The 26,823-nt window shown below is 39.9% G+C and overlaps 1 protein-coding gene across 1 annotated transcript in view; it reads left to right on the forward strand.

Annotated features, from left to right (window-relative positions):
* The window catches only part of LOC124162347, a 494,698-nt gene that overhangs the window by 441,988 nt on the left and 25,887 nt on the right, over window positions 1–26,823 (forward strand). Inside the window, exon 13 of the mRNA XM_046538856.1 lies at window positions 1,617–1,958. Coding sequence (XP_046394812.1) covers window positions 1,617–1,958 — 342 coding nt within the window. The remainder of the gene's footprint in view (window positions 1–1,616; window positions 1,959–26,823) is intronic.

Genomic DNA, 26,823 nt, shown 5'->3' on the forward strand with positions numbered 1-26,823 from the left:
ATATGTTTTCTAATGATGGTTGTCATCTAACTTATCTATTCATGGGGAAAATTTGAAGTAATGGCTTTGTTAGCTGAGAAATTGTGCAGAAAGAGTGGTTAGATTTAAACATTTGCGACTGTAAGAACTTGTACTGTTTTGGTATCCACAGTTTCATATGCCATTTGTGTAAATATATAAAGAATTGCATCCCGTCCACTGTTAGCATTGTACTCTCGATCTCTATACACCTACGCCCATCTCCACGAGTAGCCTACGGTTCCCCCTACTCCTCTCATGTTTCAGGGGGAGTAAATATTCCGACGATTTAGGAGAACAGTTGCGAATCCCGAATCAGATAGCCAAACAAACCCTCATCTTCACTCCCGTGCTGAACGCTATGACTCAATATCTGCCAGCTAACAACCCTCTATCTAGTGTGCTCAAATTTTCGATTTTTGACCAAACACTCCCACAGGCCACACCATCCCGTACGTTCGTCACTAGTAGTTGAGTAGTGGCTGGTAAGTGGGCCTGTACTCGCACTGAGCCCATGCTTGGTTCCATTCGGCTTAAAAACGAAGTCAACCGTGATCGCCTGGTGGGCACCTACCTTCCTTATAAGCGCTCGTAGCTGCAATATGCACATGTAAAGTATGAAGGTGCGTCACTTTTTTTCATTTTTGAAGCCCCTGTGCCACGTGACAACAGAGGACAGGAGAGGAATAAGTCGGGAAACCTCGGAAATACTCGCGAATTCTCTTATTTAAATCATAAACTCTGTATTATTCTTCTCGGAATATTAGAAATGCTGATCTGAAATGACGCGAAGCTATCAAAATCGATCATACTTCGAATGAACAGTGCGTTCTCTATGCAGGTCAATGTGTCTCATTCAGCTCGATGTATTCTTTTCTGGTCAGTGTACCCTATTTTGGCCAGTGTATTTTCAGTGATGACACGAAGATGCCGTAAGTGGCACAGTTTCCAATAAACAGTTCGCACTAATACAAGCTTTGCTGCAGTTATATATCATCTCTATTCCGCAAGGAATCGTTAGAGTCTATTTATGTTCAGTTTAGCGACCTCGGGTTTCCATCTCCTCCCAATGTATTGACATGGTGGTTTGGTTCAGGGGTGCGGGTAAGATTTAAATCTAGTGGGGGCTTTAGGTGCATCTAATACTGGGGAGTCAGGGGGGTTAGGAGTACCCGCCAGGGTAAGCGGGAGGTGCGGGGCCCTACCTCTGAAAGTTTTTGTGATAAATGGTTCAAAATGGTGAGTTTTACGGCTTTATGAGGAATATTTTATTGTTCCTTACACTATTCTATAAGTATTTTTAATCCATTTAGGTAAAATGGATTAAAGTTAAATATTTCTCTGAGCTCTGGAGGGGGGGAGGTTTATCCCCCAAAACCCCCCTCGCTGCGCCACTGGTTTGGTTGGCCTCCGGTTTCGGGCTAAATTCGTCTTCCTCATTTATCTCCATCTTTGCTCGCACCCAATACGCTTGGCTTTCGCGCCAAGTATCAAGCATTGGCCACCCTTTATCTCCCGTCCCTCCCAAATTGTGAATGTGTATGTACATAGCTCACGCCATCAATCTTTCTCTCTCTCTCTTTGGCCCGCACCCGCAGGCATATATGGTGTTCAAGGGGCGAGGCAAGTGGTGCTCCTCGTCTTCCTCGGAGGAGGGCGCCACAGGTGGCGGCGGGGGCGGCGTCGGGGGCGGCGGGGGCGGAGGTTCGATGGGGGCGGCCCGCGCCCACCCCACCGCCAAGTTCCTCTCCAAGCCGTCGTCTTCGTCGTACTGCCGCTCGGAGCAGTCGGTGGCCCACCCGGGCGGCCTCCCCGCCTCCGCGTCCGCCCTGCAGCCCCTGGCCCCCGCCCTCAACAACTCCTCCAAGGGGCTCGTGCCCCCCACGCTACGGGACGGAGCAGCCTCGCCACTCCTGCTCGCCGCCACCGCGGATCCACAGGTAAACTCCCTTCCCCCATCCTTCCTTCCCCCACATCCCCGTATTCCGATGCCGCCAACACCCCCGAGCTAGGCATCCTTTCTCCTGGCGGACCCTATTATTCCCTTGACGCCCATTGTTATCCGAGACTCGCGTTCTGCGGGTGGTTTAGGTGGTGGGTCGGGAGGGTGACGACACGTTTTGATCCGAACAACTCTATAACCAATCCTTTGAGACCCTCTCTGATTCCGTCGAAGGGCTTTATCCTTCCTTATTTGTATTCCTGATACCTAGCGTCACCCCTGGCTGGCTGCCGCATTATTTTCTAAGATCCGCCAAATGCTGCCTTTTATGTATTTCTATTCCATCCGCTGGCTCTCCTAACGAAATATTCCACTAATTAATGATGAATATTATAACGAAGTTACATTTTTTATAAGCACAAAGCATTGGCGGATACACATGGGTGGTGATACCCTTGCGAGGCTGCCCCTATTGCTGAAAATTGCTGAACCACAATTGATATTTTTATATCGTAAGATAGCATTGTCTTGTAAATGCGTATAATCAGTTTAGATAAAACTATCTTAAATATAGCATGTAACTTGATTATTTTTCATCACGATGAAAGTAAGGTAGCTCAAAATATCATTTGCGCCTCCCCCCTTGAATTTTTTCTGAATCCGTTACTGGCACAAAGAAAAACTAACGCGTGCAGTGATTGTTCAGTGAGCCGAAGGTTTTTGTACAAGTGGATGGTATAGCTCACCCCTGGCAAACCCTCAGTGCTCTGACTCCGCATATTAAGTGTATATAGTGGTCAGTTCCTTGAGCCACCTCGCACTTAGAGGATATTTTTAGTGTGCCTGAAAGCTTAAACCGGTCTTTGAACCCAGAACCTCCGTTAAGTAGCCCAAAGCAGTGCTCACAGGGGTATCACCTTACCCTAGGTAAATTTTTACTATCAAAAATATTACTATCACTGGCACTTGTTGTTAGCACTTGTTGTTAGCACTTCAAACCCTAAGTAAGCATCCGACCCCTGCATTCTGTGAGTGGATGGGTCACAGGGTGGGGATATCCTATGTATAAGAATGGGAATAGCGATGCGTTTTGATACGAAAACTGTAACCATCCATTTGGGCTCCCCTTTGGTTCAATCAAATGATTTCTCCTAACCTACCTTGGAAATACCGTCTAACTACCAAATATTCAATACCTTCAAAGACGCTTATCTACCTTATTCCACCTTTTTTTTAGTTTCATACGGCATCTGCAATGACCTATTCAAGATTTGACGAAGAAACGTTACCTTGTCGTGTATGGGAAAGCTGATACTTGTCAATTATATGACACTTATCCAGAGCTCTTTAGTATCGAACAATGATTGCGAGTACAATTTGACTTTCCGTAGGTGGAACTATAATCCAAGACTCACAATTTGTGGATGGCTGGAGGTGGATTGCGAGGGATGACGACACATTTTACATGAACAACTTTGAAAGGACCTCTTTGTGCTCCGTCGTTAGATTCTTCCTAGACGCTGATCCACCTAATTTTACCATTTAATAATGCTATTTGTACCACGTCCTAGCACCTGCAATGAAATCTTTAAAATGTGGCGTTGAAATATTTTGTAGTTACGCATAGGAAAACCTTATTTTACCCATCTTCCCCTCCCGTGTAGCCAAATCATTACTTTCCAAGATCCACGACTTTAATCTTTTCATCTCAGCCGATTTAAGGAATTATCGTTAGAAAAATTTTAACGGCTACTTGAGGTAAGCCTCTTGATAATTTCGCAATCAGCAGCGAAAATTTTGGAGGTGAATTAAATATTCTGATAAAGCATAGTAGGTACTTTTAATTGGTGTTTTTTTTTAAATAAATTCCCTCAAAGTGAACTTGTGGCCAATTGATACTATAGGAAACCTACATTGAGGTGCCGATACGCTACGTAAAATCAATAAGCCATCGTTTGGGCTCTCAAGTCTCGTAAGAAGGTTCTTCAGCATTTGTGCCCCTCATACAGAGCCCTCCCATCCTCGCCCACCCACATCTCATTCCAAAGGAGCTGATGCACATAATTCCGCCTCTACCACTCCGGCTGTCAAAGGCCTTCGCGGCTCGTCGTGACCGTGACCGATGCTTGCTGGGGCTGTTCTCTATGACCGCACTGCACGTATCCCTTTTATGCCTCTATCCTGATGCAACGGTCTGAGCGTGACAGCGGAGCGATTCTGGAGACAAATTCCGTTTTCGCGTCGCCGCCGGCAGGAATCTTCCGTCTCTCAACTCTCTTCCCTCCTTCCAGCTTCATGTGGCTGGGATTTAGATGGTCTTTGTGCATTATCGTTCACGAGGTGAAATTTCCGAAGGATGAAGTCACGACGTTCCATTTCCCTTCTCGGCGCCTCGTATAAAACTCGTATTATTTTATTATTTTTTTCTTATTTGAGACGCTTCTACCAGTGTTCGTGTGATATCATTAGCCCCTATATTTTCTGGAAATACCATGAAATTTTAGTGGATTTTATTATTACAGAACATTTTATAATTGGAATTAGTAAAGTTGATGAAAAAGGCTTTTATGAGTTTCAAAATTGTGACTTGGGTAATACGTATAGGAATGTGAATCACAGCCATTTATTTTACTTTGCCTATGGGGTTTTAGTGGCATTTAAGTATTAAAAGAATAATTATTATATAAGAGAATGAGAGTCAGTCAGAGGAGGATGCAGAAGATAAGAAGAATTGGAGGCAGACAGTTGGCGACGCTAAATACCATCTAGGGTATAAATGCCCATGGAAGTAAGTAAGATTAGGAGCATTGATATGAATGAAATTATTTTTTTTCTGCCAATAAAATATGAAGAAGTTAATATGATGATGACTTTGCTTAAAATTAAACTATGAAACTTACAAAATAAAAAAATTGCGTCGTTTTTGTAACTGGTCTTGCTGAACAAATGTCCTTTCATTAGGATTTTTTTACGATTTTAATGGCATCAAATAAAATGCTTAACAATGTGTCTAAGTATCTTGTATGTCCCTTTTTTACTCTTGAAGGTGAACTACCTGTTGAATCCTTGGCTTAAATGATGCATTTTTTTGCTCCTTTCATCCTAGAGTACATCAGCCCCAACTCAAAGTAAGTAGTGCCCCCTCTGGGAATAAATATTTTTTTCTTTGAATTCGAGAAAGTAATTCACCAAAATATTTTAAAATCTCTCTTTTAATTTTCTTACAGTTAAATAGATGGAATTTTGAGTCCCGTAATAATTGGATTATATAAATCAGAATTTTGAGTAAATTTATGGTAATAATTAAATCATTTTCGCTACTGAGCTGGAGGATTGTAATTTTCAAATTTATTTCTTGAATGCATGGCAATAAACTGCAACGTAACTACAAACATTTCTGAGGTTTGCCGAAATTCGAAAGAAATAACCTGTAGAATTTCAGGACGTATGAGTGACCGCTATGTTTTGCGATCGTCGCTGTAAGAGGCCTGGTGTTTGGCAGCAAGCCAAAAAATACGGGATTTGAAGGTGTAAAACGGATGCGATACGCGGAGTGCGATGCGGAGACGCGAAATAAAACGTGACGCAGCACAATGACGCATTCTTCGATTGAAATGGTGAGGGGAGGAGGGTAAGAGAGAGGCGTTGCTCGCCTCTCCTGAGATTACGCGTCATCGATTGCGGAGGACGGCGAGGCGAGGGCCGGAGACATGGACGGACAGTGGGACCAAGGGCCGATGGTCTTTCCGCTATTTTCAGTCTCCCTTCCAGAGGAATCCATCTCTTGTGCCCTTTCATCTTCGGCTGAAAGCTCCTAAGTCAGGGCCAAAGGTCAGACATTCCCCACGAGATTAAACGAGGGGTGATTTTTGTTTATTTCCTCCCGTCGGATGGGCGCATTGAAATTTTTTTTCATCCCGAGAACATTTCTGGCATTTTTGGTTGCTTGATTTTCCAGAATACTGTAAGGGCAGCACGATTAATGCCTTTTCATCCCCATCGAGATTCGGATCCTCTTCTGTTTACCTCGGATTTTTTCTTTTAATTTTCATTTTGATCGCAGGATTTTTTTTAGCTTGTACCTTTCCTGAAATCCCCAGCGAATCTCTTACCTTACCCGTTAATTTTTATGATGCTTCAGCGCAAGTTTGAATGTGTCTTGGTGAAGAGGTCGCTCCAAGGTATTTCTCGGCGTTCATCCAATTAAAGGAGAGCTCTCTCGTTTCCGCGAGGCTAAAACGTATCGCTGTAACTCGGATTGGAAGATTTTGTTCTCGGCATCGCTTTTCCTAACGCATACTTTACTACTCTTGAACATTTGTTAACAGTATTATTATAGTGATCAGAAGTATAAAAAATTATTTTAAATACCTATTTTCGACTTAAATATTTGAAGCATTTTGCTAATATACGTAGTTTCCTGCTCACACCACCTACACGCTAGGGGCATTTATTACCGACTTTTATGTCTTAAAACCGTTATAAATTGCTAAAAATTATATAACTAAGGCTATTCTCCCTTTTTTAATTATTGGCGGTAACTGGCCAAGCGAATAGTCATTTTAAATAGGTAAAAGCGAGATTAAGTCCCTTTTAACGCAAGTAGTGTGGAAACTCGTGCCAAATAAAATGTATAATCAAGTTGAAACAACCATCTTGTAATGTTGAGTGTACTATTTCAATACAATTCTTAACGTGATTCCTCTGGGTCATCAACCCTGCGGGACACTCTAAAAGGTGGTCCTCAAATTATAATTTAAAACAACCGTAATATCATCAATTCATTGATGTATTCAAATTCTTACTAATAAAAGGGGGAGTAGTGAATAAATTATATTCATACACACCATTCCATTTTGTGTCTTTTCTTATATCTCTATTCTTCATTTTCTTTTCTTCTGTACACTTTTAAAAATACCGTCCATACAGATATAAGTAGAAAGTGACGGATGTAGCCAGTTTTTCGTCAACTTAAAATGTTTATCTTCTCTCATGGATACCTTTAAATTATTATCAGATTTACGTTGACATGTATTACTTTTTCTTCTTATTTCTCGCTATTTTTGGGATAAGATAAGCTAAAATCAAATGTATTTGATTATTTTTGCACTGTCCGTCATTGAAATTATGCTTAGTTAAACACCTTATCCGGTGTTCCTCGCAATTTGCCAAATCACCAAATTTATTCACGCAGACGATACACTATCCTTTAAAAAGTAATTAATCGTTTTCTTGGATTAAACCAAGCGTTATCAGCATTTTCTTGAACCATATGCTCTCAAATAGTAGTTAAACACAATTACTATGGCGTTCACCTATTAATGGAGATTTAAATATTGTCAGAAACAGTATACATCCTTTCGGCCTCTAGCAGCCTCTTCCACGCGCCATTTCCTTCTGCAGCTGGGCCGATGTCTTCTCCCTCTTCACTCAACCCTGGAAGCTACCTTCTCACTTCCCTTTCCTCACTTTCCCGCAGCATCCCACGATCTGTCTCCGGCAACCCCAAGTCTTCCACGTTAACCGCAACTTTTGCCTCCTTATTATACACCCCAAACAGTTTCTTCTCCTCACCACCACGTCGAGTATTTCTTCCTGCCTCCGCCCACCCATTCATCTTTCCTCATCCTCTCTCCTCGTATGCAGTGTCCCAAACACCATCAGCACTTTTATCTGCGTACTCCTAGTGTAAGATACTATTCCATTTTATTATTTAGGCCATCTTTCTTCCTTTATTCTTGTAATATCAGTAAAACTATTATTTCCTCAGATTTTTTCTCGAATTGGTCATGCTAAATCATCTTGATAATATCCCCTTTAATATGATTATTTCCACCCATGCGTATTATCGATGTAATATAATTGCTTCATTTGTTCTATTAACGACCCTATGTACATCTGCGATTCTTTTCCCGTCCTCGAACATTTAGTAGTAAATATTTTCTTTTCTACCTGATGACCCATTTCAAATGCGTCGCTCCTTTATGCTCCTTTATGTATTTCATCTCATTGATTTAAAAAGTAAGATTTTTTTAAGGAGTAAAATTATTCTCGGAAGTTACGATTTAGCTCATACATTAAGGTAATGTTCTTTTCACGATTCAATAAGTGGTCATTGCAACTCGGGAGCCCATTCCATTCCTTTCCAAAAGGATCCGTCAACCAAAGCTTTTTGATTTCGTTTTTATTCTAAAATTTTAATTCGCATTTAATGCATTGTAGACCGTTAAATTGAGCAGTTGTGCTGCTGATTTTGTCTTCGCTTGTTGTATTTTATTCTTATTTTCGCTATTGAGGATATCCGACCTGTAGTTATTTATACTCCTTGCTTAACTACTGTACCGACCGGAAGTAGTCTATATATTCGTGGCTTTAACTGATCCTCCAACTTATTTTTCATTTATTCTCACTTGAGAGAATCATTGAGTACCAAATCTTGTTTTTTTTAAACCTTGTCGCCCTGTCCTACAACTCAATGCTAGCTCCTGCTAGTTGTTTTCTTTTGTGGTTATCTTATATTTCTCCCGTCGCTAAGCAAAACCGGGTATAGTGATCTCAATTTTTTGTCTATCTCTCCTTCTCGCAATGTTATTTTTTCTTTTATTTTCTATCGATTCTATTTTATTCACTGCCGTGCTGAGTTTGCAAAGTAAATTGTTTTTTTAATGGGCTAGACTTTCCTCCTATTCCTCCTAGCATTTCAATGTAGTTTTGCGTTTATTTCACGGCCTATCACTCATATTAAAAATACTTACATTGATATGCGTGAGCCATCGCAAAAATAGCGAACTCCAAGTCATTTATAGGTTGTGGATAGCGGAAAATAATGTGTCAATTGACAATTTGCCATTCTTATAAAAATATTCGTCCCAAATTTGGTAACACAGTTCGATTTTCATAATTTCTCTGCCGTTAATTTTTGTCCATCAACTATATTCTTGTAATTATGACTTTAGCAAAAACCATGCTCCCGGCATAATTGTGGATGACCCTGAGAGTATGCCGAATGAATGTATCCAGCTTTTAATATATAGGTTCCAGTCTTTTGTTATGCTGCAGGTATTTTTTCGTGTTTCTGCCGTCGTGTGCCAAATTAATATAAACAGAGGTGGGTTTCCTTGTCAGCGACTGCCAATAGTTTCCTCAGTTGATTCAAAATCCACAAATGCGGGGAAAAAACCGCTGGGTCTTGCTTTTTTCCTGCATCACCGGAGGGCTCTCAAAGCAATCAAAACAGACGAAATTTTCCCGGATAGCCAAATAAAAGGACGCGATGAGAGAGCACTGATCGCTGAGCAAATATTTCTTTTCGACTTACTTTTATCCGTTCCCTACCACGCGTCGTGGGTAACTAGAGCTATCTGAGGGCTTGAAATTGTTTTAGTTTATTTTCCTCATATGGCACTGTTATTCTGTTACTATATTATTTTTGGCGATATTTCCATTTCAATGAGAAACTGTTTCATCAAATTTAACCAATTTGGTGGAGGTTTGTGTAGTGAAATGTTATATTGCGTTATTTGTTTGAGGACGTTTATCAAGTATAAGGTGGAATTTGCGTTTTTAGCCTCAACTTTTATATTTTGGTTACATTATAGGAGCGACATAATGAAATACCAGGGATTTAATTATGTTGGTACGTGAAATTAAGCATTTGTCATTTCCTTGAAAATTTCAACACATTATTGTACCTCATTGTCTAACGGCTACAATTATTAGACTTAACATGTTATATATATTTTTAAAATTGCTTTTGAAAGTGCACATCTTCGTACCAGCTCTTATAGCTGCACTAACCTGAGAATTCAAAGCATTTTGATTACTGATATAGCATATATTCCGTGCGAACTTATTACGATAAAACTCGTTCTATCATAAGGAACTGGACAATTTTTTGGAGTTTTCACAAAGTAATGAAGAATAATAAATGAAATATTTACGTGAAAAAGGCGCGTCGACACCGTCGATAAGATATGGTCGACACAGAAAGACCAAAAAGGATACTTCAAAAATTCAAGTACTCATTTATTTACTTTATTTGACATGTATTTTTATTTCATTAGCTCGATGATTGTCGTGTGTGATGATAAAATATTTTTTTACTCTGCGGAGAGTATATGTTATGAATCACGTGGTCGCAAACATACGTCCTTAAGAGACATGGCTATCGCTCGATCGGTCGTTTTTGGTGACGTATCACTCGCTTTATTCTTACGTAATATTTTCGAAATTTTCCGTTTTTATAGAAGGAAAATCCTGGGAAACATTTTCCTCTGAATCAAATTTAAAAATCATACCATAATTATTTCTAAAAGGTAAAATTTTTGGGTTGAGATACGCGCAAAAGTTGGCTATTATACTCAACCAGAAAATTTGAAGATACTTTAATTAAGATTAAATTACTTCACTAAAATACTCCACCAAAACAGTCAAAATAATAAGTATGGAGACAGTTACGCGTCCTCTTGATTTGTAACTTTAATATGACAAGTTACAAAAGTTATATTTTTATCCCTGTAAATAAAGTGTGGGTATAATATACGCTGGCTTGTGATAAGTATACCCTTGCTCGTTTTAAACTTCAATCTACCCGAGGAAGGTGAAATTCAGGCTCTGTGTTTATATTTTGCCATCCGGCCCTTGTTTCAGGGTCTATCCTGAGAACCTCCCCAATTTTTCGGCGAAATTCATTCCCGAGGGCTTAAGGCTCCGCTAAGTTTGTAAACCATTAATTTGAGGACTTTCGTTCGCTGCGACTGTTTCGGAATCCGATCCTTTCGCTAACTTTAGAAACCTACAGGCCTTATTTATAGCAATAAAAATGTTACCCTTTTTTTGCGGACAAACGCGCCTAAGTGACTTTATTTCGCAGATATCGCCTACATGAAATGCCGATAGTCTTGGTTTGAGAATCCATGTGATATTTTCGTTCCAGGTAAGCTTACATTTATGCATATACGTGTCATCATTCTTTTCTTTACGAATGGAAAAACTTTTTTTCATATTTGTCCTTCTGTGTATTAATTTGATTTATAAATTATAGTAAGTAAAATTTTCACGATAAAATAACTGGAAAATGTTGAGAGGGGGCATATTTTATATGTCCTGTCCATTTATATTTCAGGACATATTTTATATGTCCTGAAAATTTTAAGATGGTTGCGTAACTTTTAACGATTCACTCATTGCAAAGACAGACACAATGATACGCTCTAGTGGATACAATGCGTCCCCTAGAATTTAAAATTGCTAATTTTGTATGTGCTACCAAGATGTGCTAAGAACTCACGTTTCACTGAAAGGTGAATCTGGCTAATTGGATCTGCCTAACTGGCTCATCACCCGTTTCAAACGGAGATTTCTGCGTAGAAACCTCAGCTTGAGAAGACCATGGCAGGAAAGGAAAAGAGGAGAAGAGAAGAACTGGGCTGGTTCCCCTCGCCCTCGAGCAATAGAATTGGACCTCAACGCTGATGCTACTTGAGAGCAGCGTTTTAAGGGATGCAGTATCACCGCCGCAAACATTTTCACAACTTCGGCTGGGTCGAATTAATCGTATATATCCTATGGAATATTAGTCGCCATTTTTAATGCATCTCAAGATTTTTTGGTAATTCTTTAAAGTCTTGTTCTCGAGTTTCTTCTGGGGCAATAACTGTATATACATCTAATTTATACCCCGCAAGACGCCTTGATAGGCGTGTGATGGGAGGTATTGGAACCCCAATCGTTAATCTTAACGATGAAACGAAAAACTTTAGCATTTGCATTTTTGAGTTATTTTTCGTGGAAAAATGAATTCCTATACCTATCCGTTCGGAAAAAATCCCTCCCATTTTATCGTTTATATTATATCACGGTTATCATAGATAGTCATAAATCAGAAGAATGGTTTGACACATCTATTCACTCGACTCTCCGAAGTCACGACCTCTTCACAGGTTATGACGCCATTTAAATGCCATACTTAAAACAAATATCGACATATACCCCCTCGGACCGCTGTCCGTTTTTTGTCTTCTGATTTTTCGTCGTGTTTACTCGCTAATGTCGCAGATATCATCTCGGAAACCGATATTTATAAGGGCATTGGGATATCTTTACAACCAAATTTTGGCATTATTGGACACATTTATCCGAGAGGTAACCTTATAAGTATGCAATGCACTGGAACTCATCGTTCCATTTTATTAAGGATAAGTAGCTTCTGCCGTTTCATTTTTCTAACCATTTCATGAAATATAAATTTCTTTATTATGTGTTCCTATGCTGTGTTTATGAATTACATTTATACTATGGGATGAATGTGTTTAATTGAAATTCGGTCCAACGAGCGTGCAAAGGGAGTTTCCATGGAGAACCTCCTCTTCTATATCTAATACCTAGTGCTCCACTCACCAGCTTATCAGTTATAAACGTTATTGCGTTGCATGCATTTATTTCGGTAGAAATGTTTAAATATTTAGTCAGGTGATTCTACGATAACAATGTAATTCATGATTTATAATTATTCATTTAATTCATCTCACTAATTATTTTAATTACATGTATAGTTTTCCCTCATATTATGTGTTTAGTAATCACAATAACTGCAACGTTAATTTGGCTAAATGGAACTGCATCACCGTGCGTGTGAAATATGCTCATGCGTTTGAAGCGGAGAATTTCAACGAAGGTCCTGCCCTCCTGGAGCCTGAGAGCAAGGCAGTAGGGTAGATGAGGAAAATTTGAGTCATGGCCCTCGGTCACTGACAATCATATTTGGGCCAACCAGTCGTCTTCCAAACTTGACCTCTGAGTCTTTAACGTCTGCAGTGTATCATGATTCGTCAGTACCATGACCGAAGTGCCCTTTTCAATTCTTTCCCAACACCTTCAGCACTTGGGATGTGAGGAAGTTCTGCCAACGAATCGTCGACCGTCGTGCAGCCATTAACCTCATCTGAAATCCCACAAGAATCCACCGGAATTCAATATTTCCTGATAATCATCGTGAATTCTCACGTACCGTTTAGGTAAATGTAGGTTTCTCTACCCGTAAACCTGTGGTATGTTCATGTATCACAAGGTAATTCTAGTTGACCTGGAACTGGGTCCATCAAGCGTCGCTTGAAACGGAGTGTTTCCTCGTGGATGCTCCCCTTTGTGGAGGTTGGGAACCAGACGACGGGTTGCATGAGAAGAATTGGATGCCCCACGGCCAAGAGCAATAATATTTGGGCCTCCGCACTGATGGTAATTAAACGCAGCGTGTAGCAGCCAGGAGGCGAGGAGGCAATAGCCGGCGATGGGATTCGCGTCCTGGGAAATCTCGCTCAAGACCGCTTTTGCTGCGGCACCGCCTTGATGGCAGAGAAAGAAATGGGAAAGCGGGATGGAGGCGTAAACGCAGTACACTCGGCCCGGGCGAAACCGCATTAGCGGAGTCGAGTGGGATGCATGGAAATGCGGCCATCGTTCTGAGGGTTACGACGCCCAGCGGCCATCGCGGAAGGTGGGAAAGCTCTCCGTGCAGGTAGCAACGCGCACGTGGCCAAGGACAGAGAGATTCTGTGGAGGGAAGATTGTCGGCCGAATGGAGAGATTGAGAATGGGAGGCGTTATGAGATGGAGAGGGACCAGCTGCACTAGACGGCAGACTGCCGTGGCGGGAGACCCATCTCGTCTTCGTTGAAACGTGCTGCGGGCAGAAAGGCAAATAATCGTTTCTTTGCCACGAATTTTTTAGGGAAACAGCATTAAAATTCAATTTTCCATGGTCGTTTGAAGACGACAAATTCGGTTCCGCGGTAAAAGGAGTGTACCCGCATCCAATGCCGCGTGCTTGCCCACGCGTCAGAATTCTAAGCTGTCGGCTGGGAGATGCAGAAAAAGGTTTTATGACATGCGTATCAGGGAAAATGCTGGTTTGGAGTGTTTTATCTGACTTTTCTGGCATGAACAAGAGAGTTAACTATATTAATGTGCAGTTAAAATTTTAATTTCATATTTTCTCCGTATACTCGGCAAAGATACTAGTATTTCTACATCAATTCGGCTAATTTGAGTGTGCCTAAAATTGCCATTCTAATTAGCAAAATATCTTATCTAGGTGGCTGAAATTATTGTAGTTTGTAAGCACGCGTTAATATGGGCAGTAGCATTAATTGAACTTTCATAAACATTTCGGAGTTGTTCCAGCACCTTTATAACAAATATTTGCCAAGAACATCTCCGAGTTAGTGAATATTCCCGACATTTATTTTGTTATTCTGACTATATTATGGAAGTTTCCTCTCCTCTTACAATTTCTCATACCCAACCAGTACCCACTTCTTCGAGGACCGCTATGAATTTGAAAATTATATTCGTGGTATATACGCCGCTAGAGCTTTATAACACCTAACCGCCTGGGAAATTGATATTCAAGCAATGTCGATGCCCGTCAAATAGAATCCTCGTCACGTTGCACGTATTACGGAGTGGAGCATAAATGCCGTCACCCTTGTAAAAAAAACCTTTTGCGGGAACCTATTTCAAGTTATATGACTTTCCACACACTCACTCCCGTCACTTATATAGCCTACGTCATCCGTTTCCGTGCACGAACAGAAAAAAATTCACCAGCTCCGCAATACACTTTTCCGAAATTTTCGAGAAAGCATCCCACGAACGGTTCTTTTGAGGAGGGAATGAACATGAGAATTGCCCATCTCCTCCGCGTTTTTTCGTTGGCGTCAACAGACGTCGTCTTTCTCTCACTTTTTTCCTCACATCCAATGTAGGAGGAGACACCGCACCGCCGTATTCCAGGCCTAATTTCCTCCAATTGAGTCCTTCTTCCTCGAAACCATCACACCCGCGTGAATGAAAATATGAATGCAAACGTGGGGGTTGGGGGGGTAGCCTCTTCCCATTATTCTCTTCTCTCGTTCCCTTTGAATGAAATCAGTGGCTCCTCATGCGTCTCACGTCCTCCATTTCAAAGAACTACGGATCTCCCCCCTCTAGTAAGGCGCAAATTCACCTAAGAATAACGCCTCATTTTTTTTAAACTCGCCCTATGCTTGTGTTCCCGCATTGTACTCTGTGAATGCGGCTGATTTACCAGAGTTTTTGTATGGAAAGAGGAAATGAATCTATTCGCTGAAATTAATTAGTGTAATGAGATGAAAAGGGTCGTCGACGATAATTAAAATAAATCTTGAGAGTCTAATTGGTACCATTAATTTTCTGTGAGTCTCAAAAAGCAAGTTGGGTTGTTATTATTATTAATCTAATTGATAATTAAGAAAATCAAGGACGAAATGGGTGCGTTTTTAATTTATACTGGTGAAAATTATGTGATACAATCGGCCATTACCCATGTCGAGTTTTTTCATGGTGACAACAGTTATAAAATTTTCATTTTGTAAATAGATGAAGTAGGCTTGTTAAAATTATACTCCAGCTATAAATCTCTTCTCAAATATCAATGAGCATAATTACGCATATTATTAACATTATTATGTCTACATTACGGTGATGATTGGTTTAATTTAAATTGTATGCATACGGTCCCCAAAAACGGGAATGATATTTTTTTGGAAGTTTTATTTTATTCTCAATTCTGCGATATACCCTGAGTATTTTTTATCAACAAAAGCTGTAACTCTATCCCAATAAATTTTACCTACTTTCATTCGATGACATTTAAAATGAAGCACGCATTAAATTATTGATTCACTGGCTATGCGAGCAAAATTTTTCTCTGTCGCAATTGTTTATGCACCCATCAGTTATATTTTCACTTGAATATTGGTAATTTAGGTAGTATTCTTTACTTATGTTTCATGGACCTTATATATTCCAAATTAAATGCTTAGGAAGATACCTGTCATATTCTCTGAAGCCCCTTTCACACTGCGCTCTCGAAATTGTCGGAGTGTAGCACAGCGCCTCCTCAGGTAGCACGTAAATATTTAACCTGAAAATTTGAGTTAAGGCACGTACTCCCTTATTTAAGGTGATACATGATACTTTTTATTTGCGTCAATGATCGTTTATGTATGTCGCGGTAGATCTTTCATGTATAAATATGAAAATCCTGTAAGTCCTTATTGAAAAAAGGTGGATGTGGATATTTCTGGTATATGATGAGAACGTAAGTCATTATAAATCAACCAGTTATTTATAATTTGTGTTTAAAGCTTTGGTTACACGATACATTAACGTGTACAAGTTAGTGTGTAGTAACAAGAAAATGCTCAATGAAACCACTCAGCTACAACGAATGTATGAGCAAAACTAGAACCTGTTCTAATTTGGCCCATTCATTCGGACATGTTTCGTTCTTGTCCGCCAAAATTGTTCGCGTATTCGCACATTTACTCGTGCGCGTAAATGCATCGTGTAACCAGGCCTAATGGCTGTTCTGTGACATCTAATCAATATTCCTCGTTTTAGCGGCTAAAATGAATGTATTTTATAGCGAAACCACATAGAGGTCCCAGACTCTCGAGACCATCGAAAGTCGATTGCTGTTGCCGCTTCTGTGGCTTTTTAAATGGTTTTCAAAAATATCCCAAGCGCGGTGATGAGTCCCAAGCGATCCACTTTTTTTCAATATTTTGCCGAATATTATTTGAAATTGCGAGGAATACCATTGAAATGATATTGATAAAATAGATCGTATCATTACGAATATAAGTTTTGGCTAACACCGCTGTATAGCTTATTTATCCGTCAAATCCGGATCGCTTTGCCAATCAGCGGCCCAAGCGGCGACTTCAGTAATCTCAATTAAATGTGCGGTGGGTGAAAACACATTTAGCGGCACAGCTGAGGATCCTACATTGTAATGCCCGTGGTATTTTACGCGTTCAACATCAATGAATTTTATACTATAATGGTTTTCAAGGCATTCCAATATACAGGTATAATGCGTATGCCGCGGACTTCAAGTAGAAGCCAACATTGTGTTTAGCTATGCCTAACGTACCCCAATAGCATTGATCTGATTTTCAGTTGCAATGGGCCCATGTTGATGTGCGTCATAGTGTCTGCAATGCTGCCAAATCATCATAGCTTCAGACTCGTGGAGAATGGTATTTCTGCATTCTCTAGCTCATTCCATCAATGCTTTCTCTGTTCCGATGCACACCCTTTCATTGCAAACGCCAAACTATCGATCAGTAAAACTATGCTTCGCAAAAAAATAACTTTAGGTCGCAGGGACGTTCCTTGGTTATTCATTGTTTTTATCGTTAGAATATTAAACATGTTCGAAAATTTCGCAGCTAATTAACCTTTAATGGCTGTGTGTTTAATTATCTAAATTCATAATCACGCCAGTGCCGAGCTATATTGTAATATTGATATAATTGTTGAATAAATGAACATTTTTAAATTATTTGTATTTTTATCCCTTCGATATTCGCCCTACTCCTACAAATCTAGGTATCCTAATTCCAGCATTTTTCTCAATGGTGAAATAGACTGAATATAATTACTTTCTCGTCGCATCTTTCGTAGGATAATTATACTTTCTAGTGCGTCGCAATAAGCTGTTTGGATAGTTGAAAGCGTTTATCATATATCTATGGAAAAGGAGTTTCGATATTTGAGTACCTACTTTATTTTAATGATTTTTTTATAATAGTATAGTGCACCGGGATTTTCTGTACCAAAATTAATCTTAAGTTAATCCAAGACTGACTTCATCTATCACTTGTAATATAAATTTGTTTACACAAAAATTGCTTTATTGTAAATCTATATTTTACTACAGACTACTTAAATTGATTGGCTGTGTTTTTTCACTCCTCCGGCATTTCACCCTCTCAAATTAACTCACAACAAGAACTTCACCACCTACCTAAAATTCGGGAATTGGTTTTGAAAAATGATGTATTTTTTTATCTTTCCGATCATTGTAAAATGGCTGAATTTTTGCTGCAAACGGGGTAATTTCGCACGAACAGTTACAGTTTTATGCCGATGAAATCCAAATAGTAGAGCAAATGACCAAACAGCGAATTGGAATTGCTTCTGAAACTTCTGTATCTCAAAGTTAGTAGAATCTTTATGGCTGATAATTGCATGAGTCCCTACCGAGTCAATCGTTGCTTGCGAACGAAACAGTGCACCTTACTTTTTTCTCTGGTATGGAACGCGAGGAAATCAATCTAAATTTTAAAAATGGCGTCAATTGGATATGTCCCTGTCAACTCGATCGTTGTTTTTCAAACGAAAATGGAACACAACACTTTCCAATTCCTGCGATACGGAACACGTGAAACTGGATCAGCACTAAATGAATGTCATCTATCGAGAGTATCACTAAGGACCGTTGGAATTCTCCGTACCCAATCTGCTTCTTTTGTGCCGGAGACGTCAATGTACTTAATCCGAGTTGCGACGCTAGATCCTCGCCCAACTTCCTCTTAGAGAAGTCTCCTTTGGGCCTCCAAAAATTCAATCAGGCTAATCGTCTCGCAAAATTGACACGCCGGCTTCTGTGATCCTCTTGCACGCTTATCTGTTCATGTTGGTGGGGATAATCCTAAGCGCTAAGACGGAGGTGAGAGAGCGTTCAGAATGTTTTAAATTTTTTTTTAACCATCCACCCGTTCGCGTTCCCGCGCAGCATTATCGAAAGCCGTCAAATTAAAATCCGCCCGCGGGCTTTTGAGCTATTTCATTCGAGCGAGAGCGGATTGGATGATGATGATGATGAAATAAAAAAATAACCACCTCCCGAAACACCGATCGCGCGAGTTCAGGCATGTGCCTAATTATTTTACGACGAAATTCCTCCGTTCACGTGGTGCATCGGGGACTAGGGTATGTGGGGCACCGCGCGCCATTAATTCCTAGTAACCGTACCGCTCCAACAAACCGCTCACTCCCATTACTCTCCCTACACCATCTTTCTCTCTCTCTCTCTTTTCATACCCCTTTCATGCACATTCAATGATTTTATCCCCATCCACACGTGGTGCATTTGGGGCTCTCTATATCAAAAGCATTACGTCATGCTATGTCCCAGCGACACTTTGTCGCCCCGGTACAAATGAAGCAGGGACGTCCTCTCCCTTTCTCTTCTTGCCACTCAATTGATTCCGCGCGCCACGCATGGCCGCCGGAAGGTCGGTGATCGATAGCTCGTTTCGCACCTTTCCACCGTACGCGAATCACCGCGGTCGTAGGAGTGGGGGAAGAGGGAAGGGTTGCCTCCTGGCTCTATGCCACCCTCACCCCCTCTACAACGCTTCCTACTTTCTTTCTTTTGCCTATTCTCTTCTCGTGCGCCCTTTCAGTCTCCTCTTCCTGAAACACTTCCACCCGTCAGCTCAAATTAGGCGAGCTCGTATCGGACGCGTCGAGGGACGCACGGAAACAATAGCCAAATCTAATCCATTATTCATCATCTGGATGTTACGGTAATTAATATTGTTTCCAGATATGAGAATACTATTTTAATCAAGTCCCGGCTTGCATGGAGGAGTAGAAATTTCTGTGAACATGAATTTATCTAGTGGAAAAAGGTAAACAATTTCGGACTCTTGCCTTTGATCATTTTTGGCCGGCCACATCTCGTCAAAAATTCAGCTCAGTATCTCTTCCGGAGGATCTTTTTAATTTGTGTTCCTATGCGTGAATTGGGGATGGGGAGCGTGGCAGACTGGTGGGTATATATGGGGTGGCCCAGTGACCTAGCCCAGTCTAGTGGTCAGGTGCGGGTGAGCTCTATTCTTACCTAGCGAGACAAACCTTTGAGTTGAACCACAGATTGAGTGAAACTATGGATATGTGAATGAGCCAAATACGCAAGGAGTTTCATGTCTTTTGTCGGTTTACTTTTCATTTATCTGTCATTTAGTTGTGTTCCAACTGTTTTATCACCAGCTCTGCTTGCTATCTTTCCCGCAATGGCGCGTGCCCGCATTCACCCGTTACCGCACCAGTCTTCACCAGCGACACTATTACCCTACGTACGCCCACATTCCGCTGCTCCCACGCTCTTTCTCCTCCGCACATCTTTATGTTGTACATGATGCCACAAACTTCCAATCATACGCAATCTAATGGATATAATAATAATACGATATCCAAAACGGCCGAAAATTCATTTGGGCCGGAATTTTGGATAAATGTATTTGGTACTTGTTTGATGCGACTTAAAATTTTGCTTTTTTTCTTTTTATTTTACGTTTTCAATTGATGGATATTTGTTGAATGCCTTTTCTGTTCTTACATATTAATTTTTTTGGGAATATTCGAAGTTATGGCTTTGGTAACTCTGAATATGCAAAGAAAAAGTTATTTGTCCCTGAACTTTTCTAAATCGACCGATGCTGCTTTAGAATTCTCTCAGCATCAGTGGTTCGGCACACCGTGAACAATTTAGTTGAATTAGCGTGGCTTTACAATACCTTTTCTCTGGCTTTGCATTACCTATTTCTCTACCATACCCACATCATTTTCAATCATTAATACATACTTTTTCCCCTATGACTCCAGCTCTTGAAAACTTTGGCTAGCGTGTTAGAGTCTCAACTGAGTGCTGAATATTGAATTTTTACGATTTCTTTAATTAGTTTATTACTGAAGATTGTCTTCATGTGAACTACTTTCATCCTCTCCCATCACTATATACATCTCGCACACCAATTTCAGTTTCTTCCACAGCAGTCATAGGGGTGTCATTTCTACCCTTCCTACACTTTTTCCTTCAACTCTATCTTTCCGTGTTCTTATTTCATGCTTCATTCCGTCTCCATTTTTCAATATCATTTTGAAATTCTCTGCAATTTCTCATTTTCTCAAGCGACAATTTCAAGTGCAATCTACTCCCTTTAAACTTCACCAACGTAGTTCCCCAGCATCATTTACTCCGCTAGTACCATTTGCGTTTACTATTTATCGGCCTTGAACTCTGCATTTTCTTCGGGTTCTCACTTCGTCCGTTGGCGTTTGTTCATTACAGTATCCCTGGCATTGTAATCAGAGTCTTCAGTTCAAAGATGATGAAACACTGGAATGGCGAAGCTGTTGTCGACAAATGCCTACGGACTCGGTGGGAACCGAAGAAAATGCAGAGATCATCTGATCAACGCCGCAAAAATCCTCGAACCTATAATTTATCGGCCTTATTCAATGGGTCTAATTGTACTATTACATGATGTTTTTAGTGATGCACGATGCCACTATGACTTTCTATGGAGATTCCACGCATCGGCTTCGGAATTATTAGCCTAGTTCACATTTCGTAGTTGACTGCTATAGCAGTCAATTACTATGCTCACCTCGTACGCGTGGACAGTGACTGAGCACCACTCTCTTCCCCGAGCTTTCCGAATTACTGTCATGGCAGTCAACCTTGACATGTGAAGCAGGCTAAATATTCGTCATCGATGTCAGATGGATTTTTGCAAGTAAATGGAACTTCACACCATCAAAGTCTCCATTAATTTTATTTCTTTATTCTAATAATTTTATTAAATACTATTATTTATTTTATTATTTATTTTTGAATTGCTTTTGGATTTGTATTTATACATGTGAATTAGAGATGGGGAGCGTGGCAGACTATTGGGTATAGTTGGGGTGGCCCAGTGACCTAACCCATCCTGGTGGTCTAGTACGGTTGAGCCCTAAATGATTAATTATTAAGTTTTAAAAAAACCAGTACAATAGCAACTTCATAATGATCATCTTCAGAGTTGAGAACTATTCTTAATTGACGACCGAGGGAAATCTCCTGAAATCGTCTGGATTGACAATTATTAGTTCGCTACTTAAACAATCTTTTGACTATCATCACCAACGTGGCAGTTTATTGATTGATTTTAGACGCCCGAGTTCGATGATATCGAGCAAGCACCCCATCCCTTTTCCTCTCCACCCCCTATCCTCGTCTGTTTGCTCTCTTCGGCTCCTCTTTCTCTTCTCTCTCTCTCTATTCTTCTCCTTCGCAGCCTCCAAAAGCGTCCTTCCATCGACCTCTCCCGTCCCCTCACCGCTTACGAACACACACGCAGCACCTTCCCGGCTCCGATGGCAAAAAATTCTGCTAACTTATCGCCTCGGCTCGTGCCACCCTATAAACTTCGACATGAGACGTATCCGACGCGGAGCAGCGGCAATGGCCTCTGGCTGGCAGCGAGGGATTTGGCGTCGGGCGAAACGGAAGAAAAAGGTGCGGGAAGAGATGCTGCCGCTGCTAGGGAGGAAATTACCCACTCCGGGTGCAGTGTGTGTGTGCGCGGAGATTTTTTATTTTATTTTTTTGTTATTTTTTTTCCAAACGTGCATCAACCAACTCGACAGCCTTCTTCTGTTCCTCTCACCTCGTGGCTGGCGAATGAAGATAGGCGGGCGGGGTGTCGCCTATCTTCCTCCTCCCCGTCACTGTCACCTCGCGGCTAATTCTTCGTTGCGGGGCGAGGAAAAAAAATCGCGCGCGGACCCTCGATTCCTCATTTCCAGCGGACAGGTACATGGGCGAGTGTGCGGTCGGGACGTTTATCCATGGCCGGACCCGCCGACGTGTGGCCGCTCCGAGGGAAAAATAACTCTGTGGGAATTAATCCGCTCCTCGGAGGTCGAATTGAAAGCAATCCCCCAGAGGAAAATTCGCGCTTCAGCTGAGATAAATGATGTTGATGTTGTGCCAATTATAATTATGTTTTATTGATTCTATTATTAGCTTGATTATTATTTTGTTATTAATTTACCGGGTCGGAGTCTTCGACTTTGGTCACTCCAAAGGAAGAAGCAATCTGCTATACCTGATTCTTTTAGGGAAAACGCACAAATTAATTAAGATAAAGATATAGAATATGAAAATGTTGTGTCGATTAAATTTATCATCGTTACTGTGGGCATTTTCTCTGATACCTGACACTACAGCTTGACAAAATAAATTGACAGATACTTCGGGGTTTTACATTTTCCGAGAAATTTGTACTCGAGAACTATGATTACACTTTTTATCTCGATATGATATTCTATGTGCTAATTATCTTGATTAAATTCTACTATATGCTTTATGCTACAAAAAGTCTAAAAACATAAGTTTCCTAACTTCTGGCCCGAATAAACTTACTCTTATGCCAGAGATACATGCCGCCATTGCAGACGAACTTAAGTGGGAGAGAAACCGGAAAACTCAATACATTCATAACACTACGCGGAAGTCTTCTATCCATAAATGCCATAAAATTAATACAGGGTTGCTCTCATATCATAGAACCTGGCAAACTTATTTCAATAAGTCGAAGTAATTAGGCCGATGTGGTGGACCTTTTCTATCGTTTGCCAATGAAGTAAATTGCACATTTAAATTGTCGTAATATAATGATTCAAAATGGAAAACAAAAATTTAATTATTTAATGGTAATCTTTAGGAAAACAATGTTTTTACTTCACCGATAAAAAGTACCTTTACGAATTGTCGTTGTGATTATGAAGTAGTAGTTCTATGGTTTGATTTCTCGAAAATATATCTTTATCCAATGGATGCTTTTTATTAAGTACTTACCCATGTATTACATTAAATCTTCCTTTTTTTAAAGCTGAATTTTAGATACTGCTCAAAGAGCTTACATCACCAGAATACTGGTTACATACGTATCAAAAATCATATCGCCGAAAAAATGTGAATACAATATTAATGCCCTAGTTGAATGGACAAGAGGAACTTTTATTGAAGTTGACGCAGTTCTACACGAAACAAAAAATAAAACTCCCATCAAAGCCCAAGTTAAGTAAATATTATTTCACGTTGTCTGTCCATTCTGTTTCACTTCAATCTGAGCCCTTTATTATGAGAAAACTTCGCTTGCTTGCTCATAGGAGAAAATCGTTTCAGCTAGCTCACTGTCTGCGACTAAGAAGAGTTCTTCTAAGTTACAGGTTTGTTGATCCAAATTCTCTATTATGTATTTCCCGATATTTGAAGTGTACAGATCTCTCCTGCTGTTTAAAAAGGAAAACTGGTATCTCCCTCCTTAACGTCCGTGGAATAAATTGACAGCTACTTTGTTCGTGAACTGATCCAGAAACTTACCATGGAAGTTAGTTCCACTCTAGCATTCGGAACATGTCATTCATCTGAGTTAAGCGATTTTCTTATCATTCATCGGTATTCTTGAGAAATCTATAAGTGCAGCTAACGTTCAGTCATCACAATAGCGCACTCTTCATAGATTCCAGCCTTGTCGGTGCACAAAATTCTTATTTAATCTTTATGGATGGAAGTTAGCGTGTTATGCATTATGCGTGAATTTTATGATTTCCTAATAATTTTCGCCTAACATTTTTTCAATTGATTTGAGCTTATTTTATTGGTTGTACCAATACTTGAATCAGTCATAGATTCACCGATGAAGATAAAAATCAAATGGCTTTTGAAAGGCTCACCATTGCTACGAAGTTCCGTTAGCAATTTAAAACCTATTTTGATGAATATACGTGTAGTATCGATCGTGAGGACATGCTCGTAATGTGGTTTATATTATCCATAAGATTATGCATCATATTTTAGTACCTATGCTTTTCACTATTTTCATTATTTCAGTTAGATTTCCTGATAAACCTGAAACTTGAGCCAAGACATTTGCTTCAATTACGCTTGGTTCAAACGAGGTCATTCGTCTGCGCGGAAAACGCATTGAACTCAGTCGGCATCTGGGCACGGCATGCAGACCGAGCTCAAGGAAAACTTCCCCTTAGCTCGCCTGTTCACAATCCATCCCATCTGAAAGTTTCGCGTGATATCCTCCTCCTTTGCCCCATAGGAAGGTAACTCCTCCATTCGCTCAATCTTAAATTCGTTTATATGTAGAATAGATCCTTTATTTTATTATTATTTTCATTGAGGCATTGATCCATTATTACTTTCATATCCACTGAACATATTTCGTTCAAGACACATTCGAACAAATTGTTTGATAAAATTTTAATGCTCCCTGTGAAAGGTAAGAAAGATAATCTGATAGAGAATTATCAGATTGAGCTTCTACAATACTTACAGGTGATGGATTTTCTCACAATGGAGTGTCAATTAAGGACTCAATTTCAGATTTAATGATTAGGTCAGAAAATGGTGGAAAATAAGAGTGAATTGCTTCGATCTTATCACCTTACGGTTGTCTTAGAACCAACTCATGTTTCCTGGAATCCTTGTTGTGTCACATAAGCAAATGTGAAACCATTCTGTTCTTTTCAACGATTCGATAGGTTTTGCGCAAATTACGCCCGATAACTTTGGTTAAGGAATCCAAAATCTTCATAAGTAAAATCCATTTGAACAAATAGTTTTGACGGTAAGTCTTTTGACAGAATTATTTTGCCTGTAAAAACGTGGGATATATTTGTGTTGAATATCATTGCACTTTTTATACTACATATATAGTACCCAGTCACGACCAGTGATTGAATTACTGCGTTTGATTTCTCGTTGTAACTAAATGAATTCCTTCGTAAGGTAGGAATTTTTATTGGTGATTTTTAGCGGATGAAAAGTCTATCAGTTATTGTGAGTGTCTCTTTTGTATGTGTTTCTGTGTTTTTTATAGACAATGTTGTCCGTTCTTTTCGAATGGTTATATACATTACCGCGTATTGCACTTTTCTTGAGATTTAAATTTTAATGATACTTTCTCAAAAATCCTCAAGCATTAATTGATAAATAAATATGTATTATAAATAGGTATTATTATTAAAAATAGGTATAATTATTATAAATAGGTATTCCTTTTCATTTTTGATCTCATAGTAGAAAAATAACTTTAAACGTTTCCGACAGTAAAGTTTTGAAATAAATTTAAATGGTAGACCTAAAATATCTACATTAATTAAGAAATTTTTACGAACTCTAGCGATAATATCATAAAATTCAATCTCAAATGGAATAAATTGGCATGTTCATTACAAAAATACTCGTTTTCTAGGATTTGAAAAAAAGAAATTACGAGGTTTTCATAGAGTTCTTGCATTGTATTGTACAAGACGTAATCTGTAACTGGAAAGCCCTTTTCCCCGTAAAAGTTCCCGGAATAGACTTCAGCCGGAGAATTCCCCATAACTCCCCACAAGGTTATTATTCTATTGCAACCACGGGTGCAGTTCTAGAGAAAAGCAAGTGGAGTGTTTGAGAGGCTGATTGAGAAACGTATTTTCTCTTCTACTTGCATTATCTCCTTTTTAAATTAATCAAAGCCCTTCCTTTAATCATTAGGTTCAAGGGTGCAGGAGTACTCGAAGGCGACGCATGAATGCGTCGAAACTAGTTGTAAGAGTGAACATTAAAGTGGATATATATACGTACATGATCTGCATATTTCATTTCGCATCGCTATGTTCAAACACATATCGTCTCATTCGCCACCTTTGATTTCATCTAAGCATGATCACACTTTGGCTGCTTACAAGGTCACTTTTTATTGAAGAATCTTTCTAATATTCTCAATAAAAGCAATTTAATCATCACACTATACGTGCTAACTGTCCTCAAGATAATTTCTAGGTTGAAGAGTTTTCTTTCTTGGCCCCATCTCCTCTCAAAGAAACCGATAACTCGCCGTTCTTTTTATTCCGCATCTTTCATAAAGTACGCTAAGGAATAAATCCTTCCTTGTATTGGAGTGTCAGGCATTGGAAGCCCTATCATTTTCCTCAGGCTCAACGTATCATGGGCCTTTCTCCCCTTCTACCCTTTCTCGAGGAACTCTTAAGGCCTTCTCCTCTTGCCGCGGCCATATTTCAAGCCACATACCTTCTTACAAGGTGTTTTGCTCGCGGCCTATCTCTCGAAACACTTGTTCAAAGATTCAGTTGATGGCATCAATTTCACAACGTTTTCGAGCATCAATTATGTAATTATTAGTGTCGTTTTA

This window comes from Ischnura elegans, chromosome 1 (assembly GCF_921293095.1).
Source record: "Ischnura elegans chromosome 1, ioIscEleg1.1, whole genome shotgun sequence".
Lineage (NCBI taxonomy): Eukaryota > Metazoa > Arthropoda > Insecta > Odonata > Coenagrionidae > Ischnura > Ischnura elegans.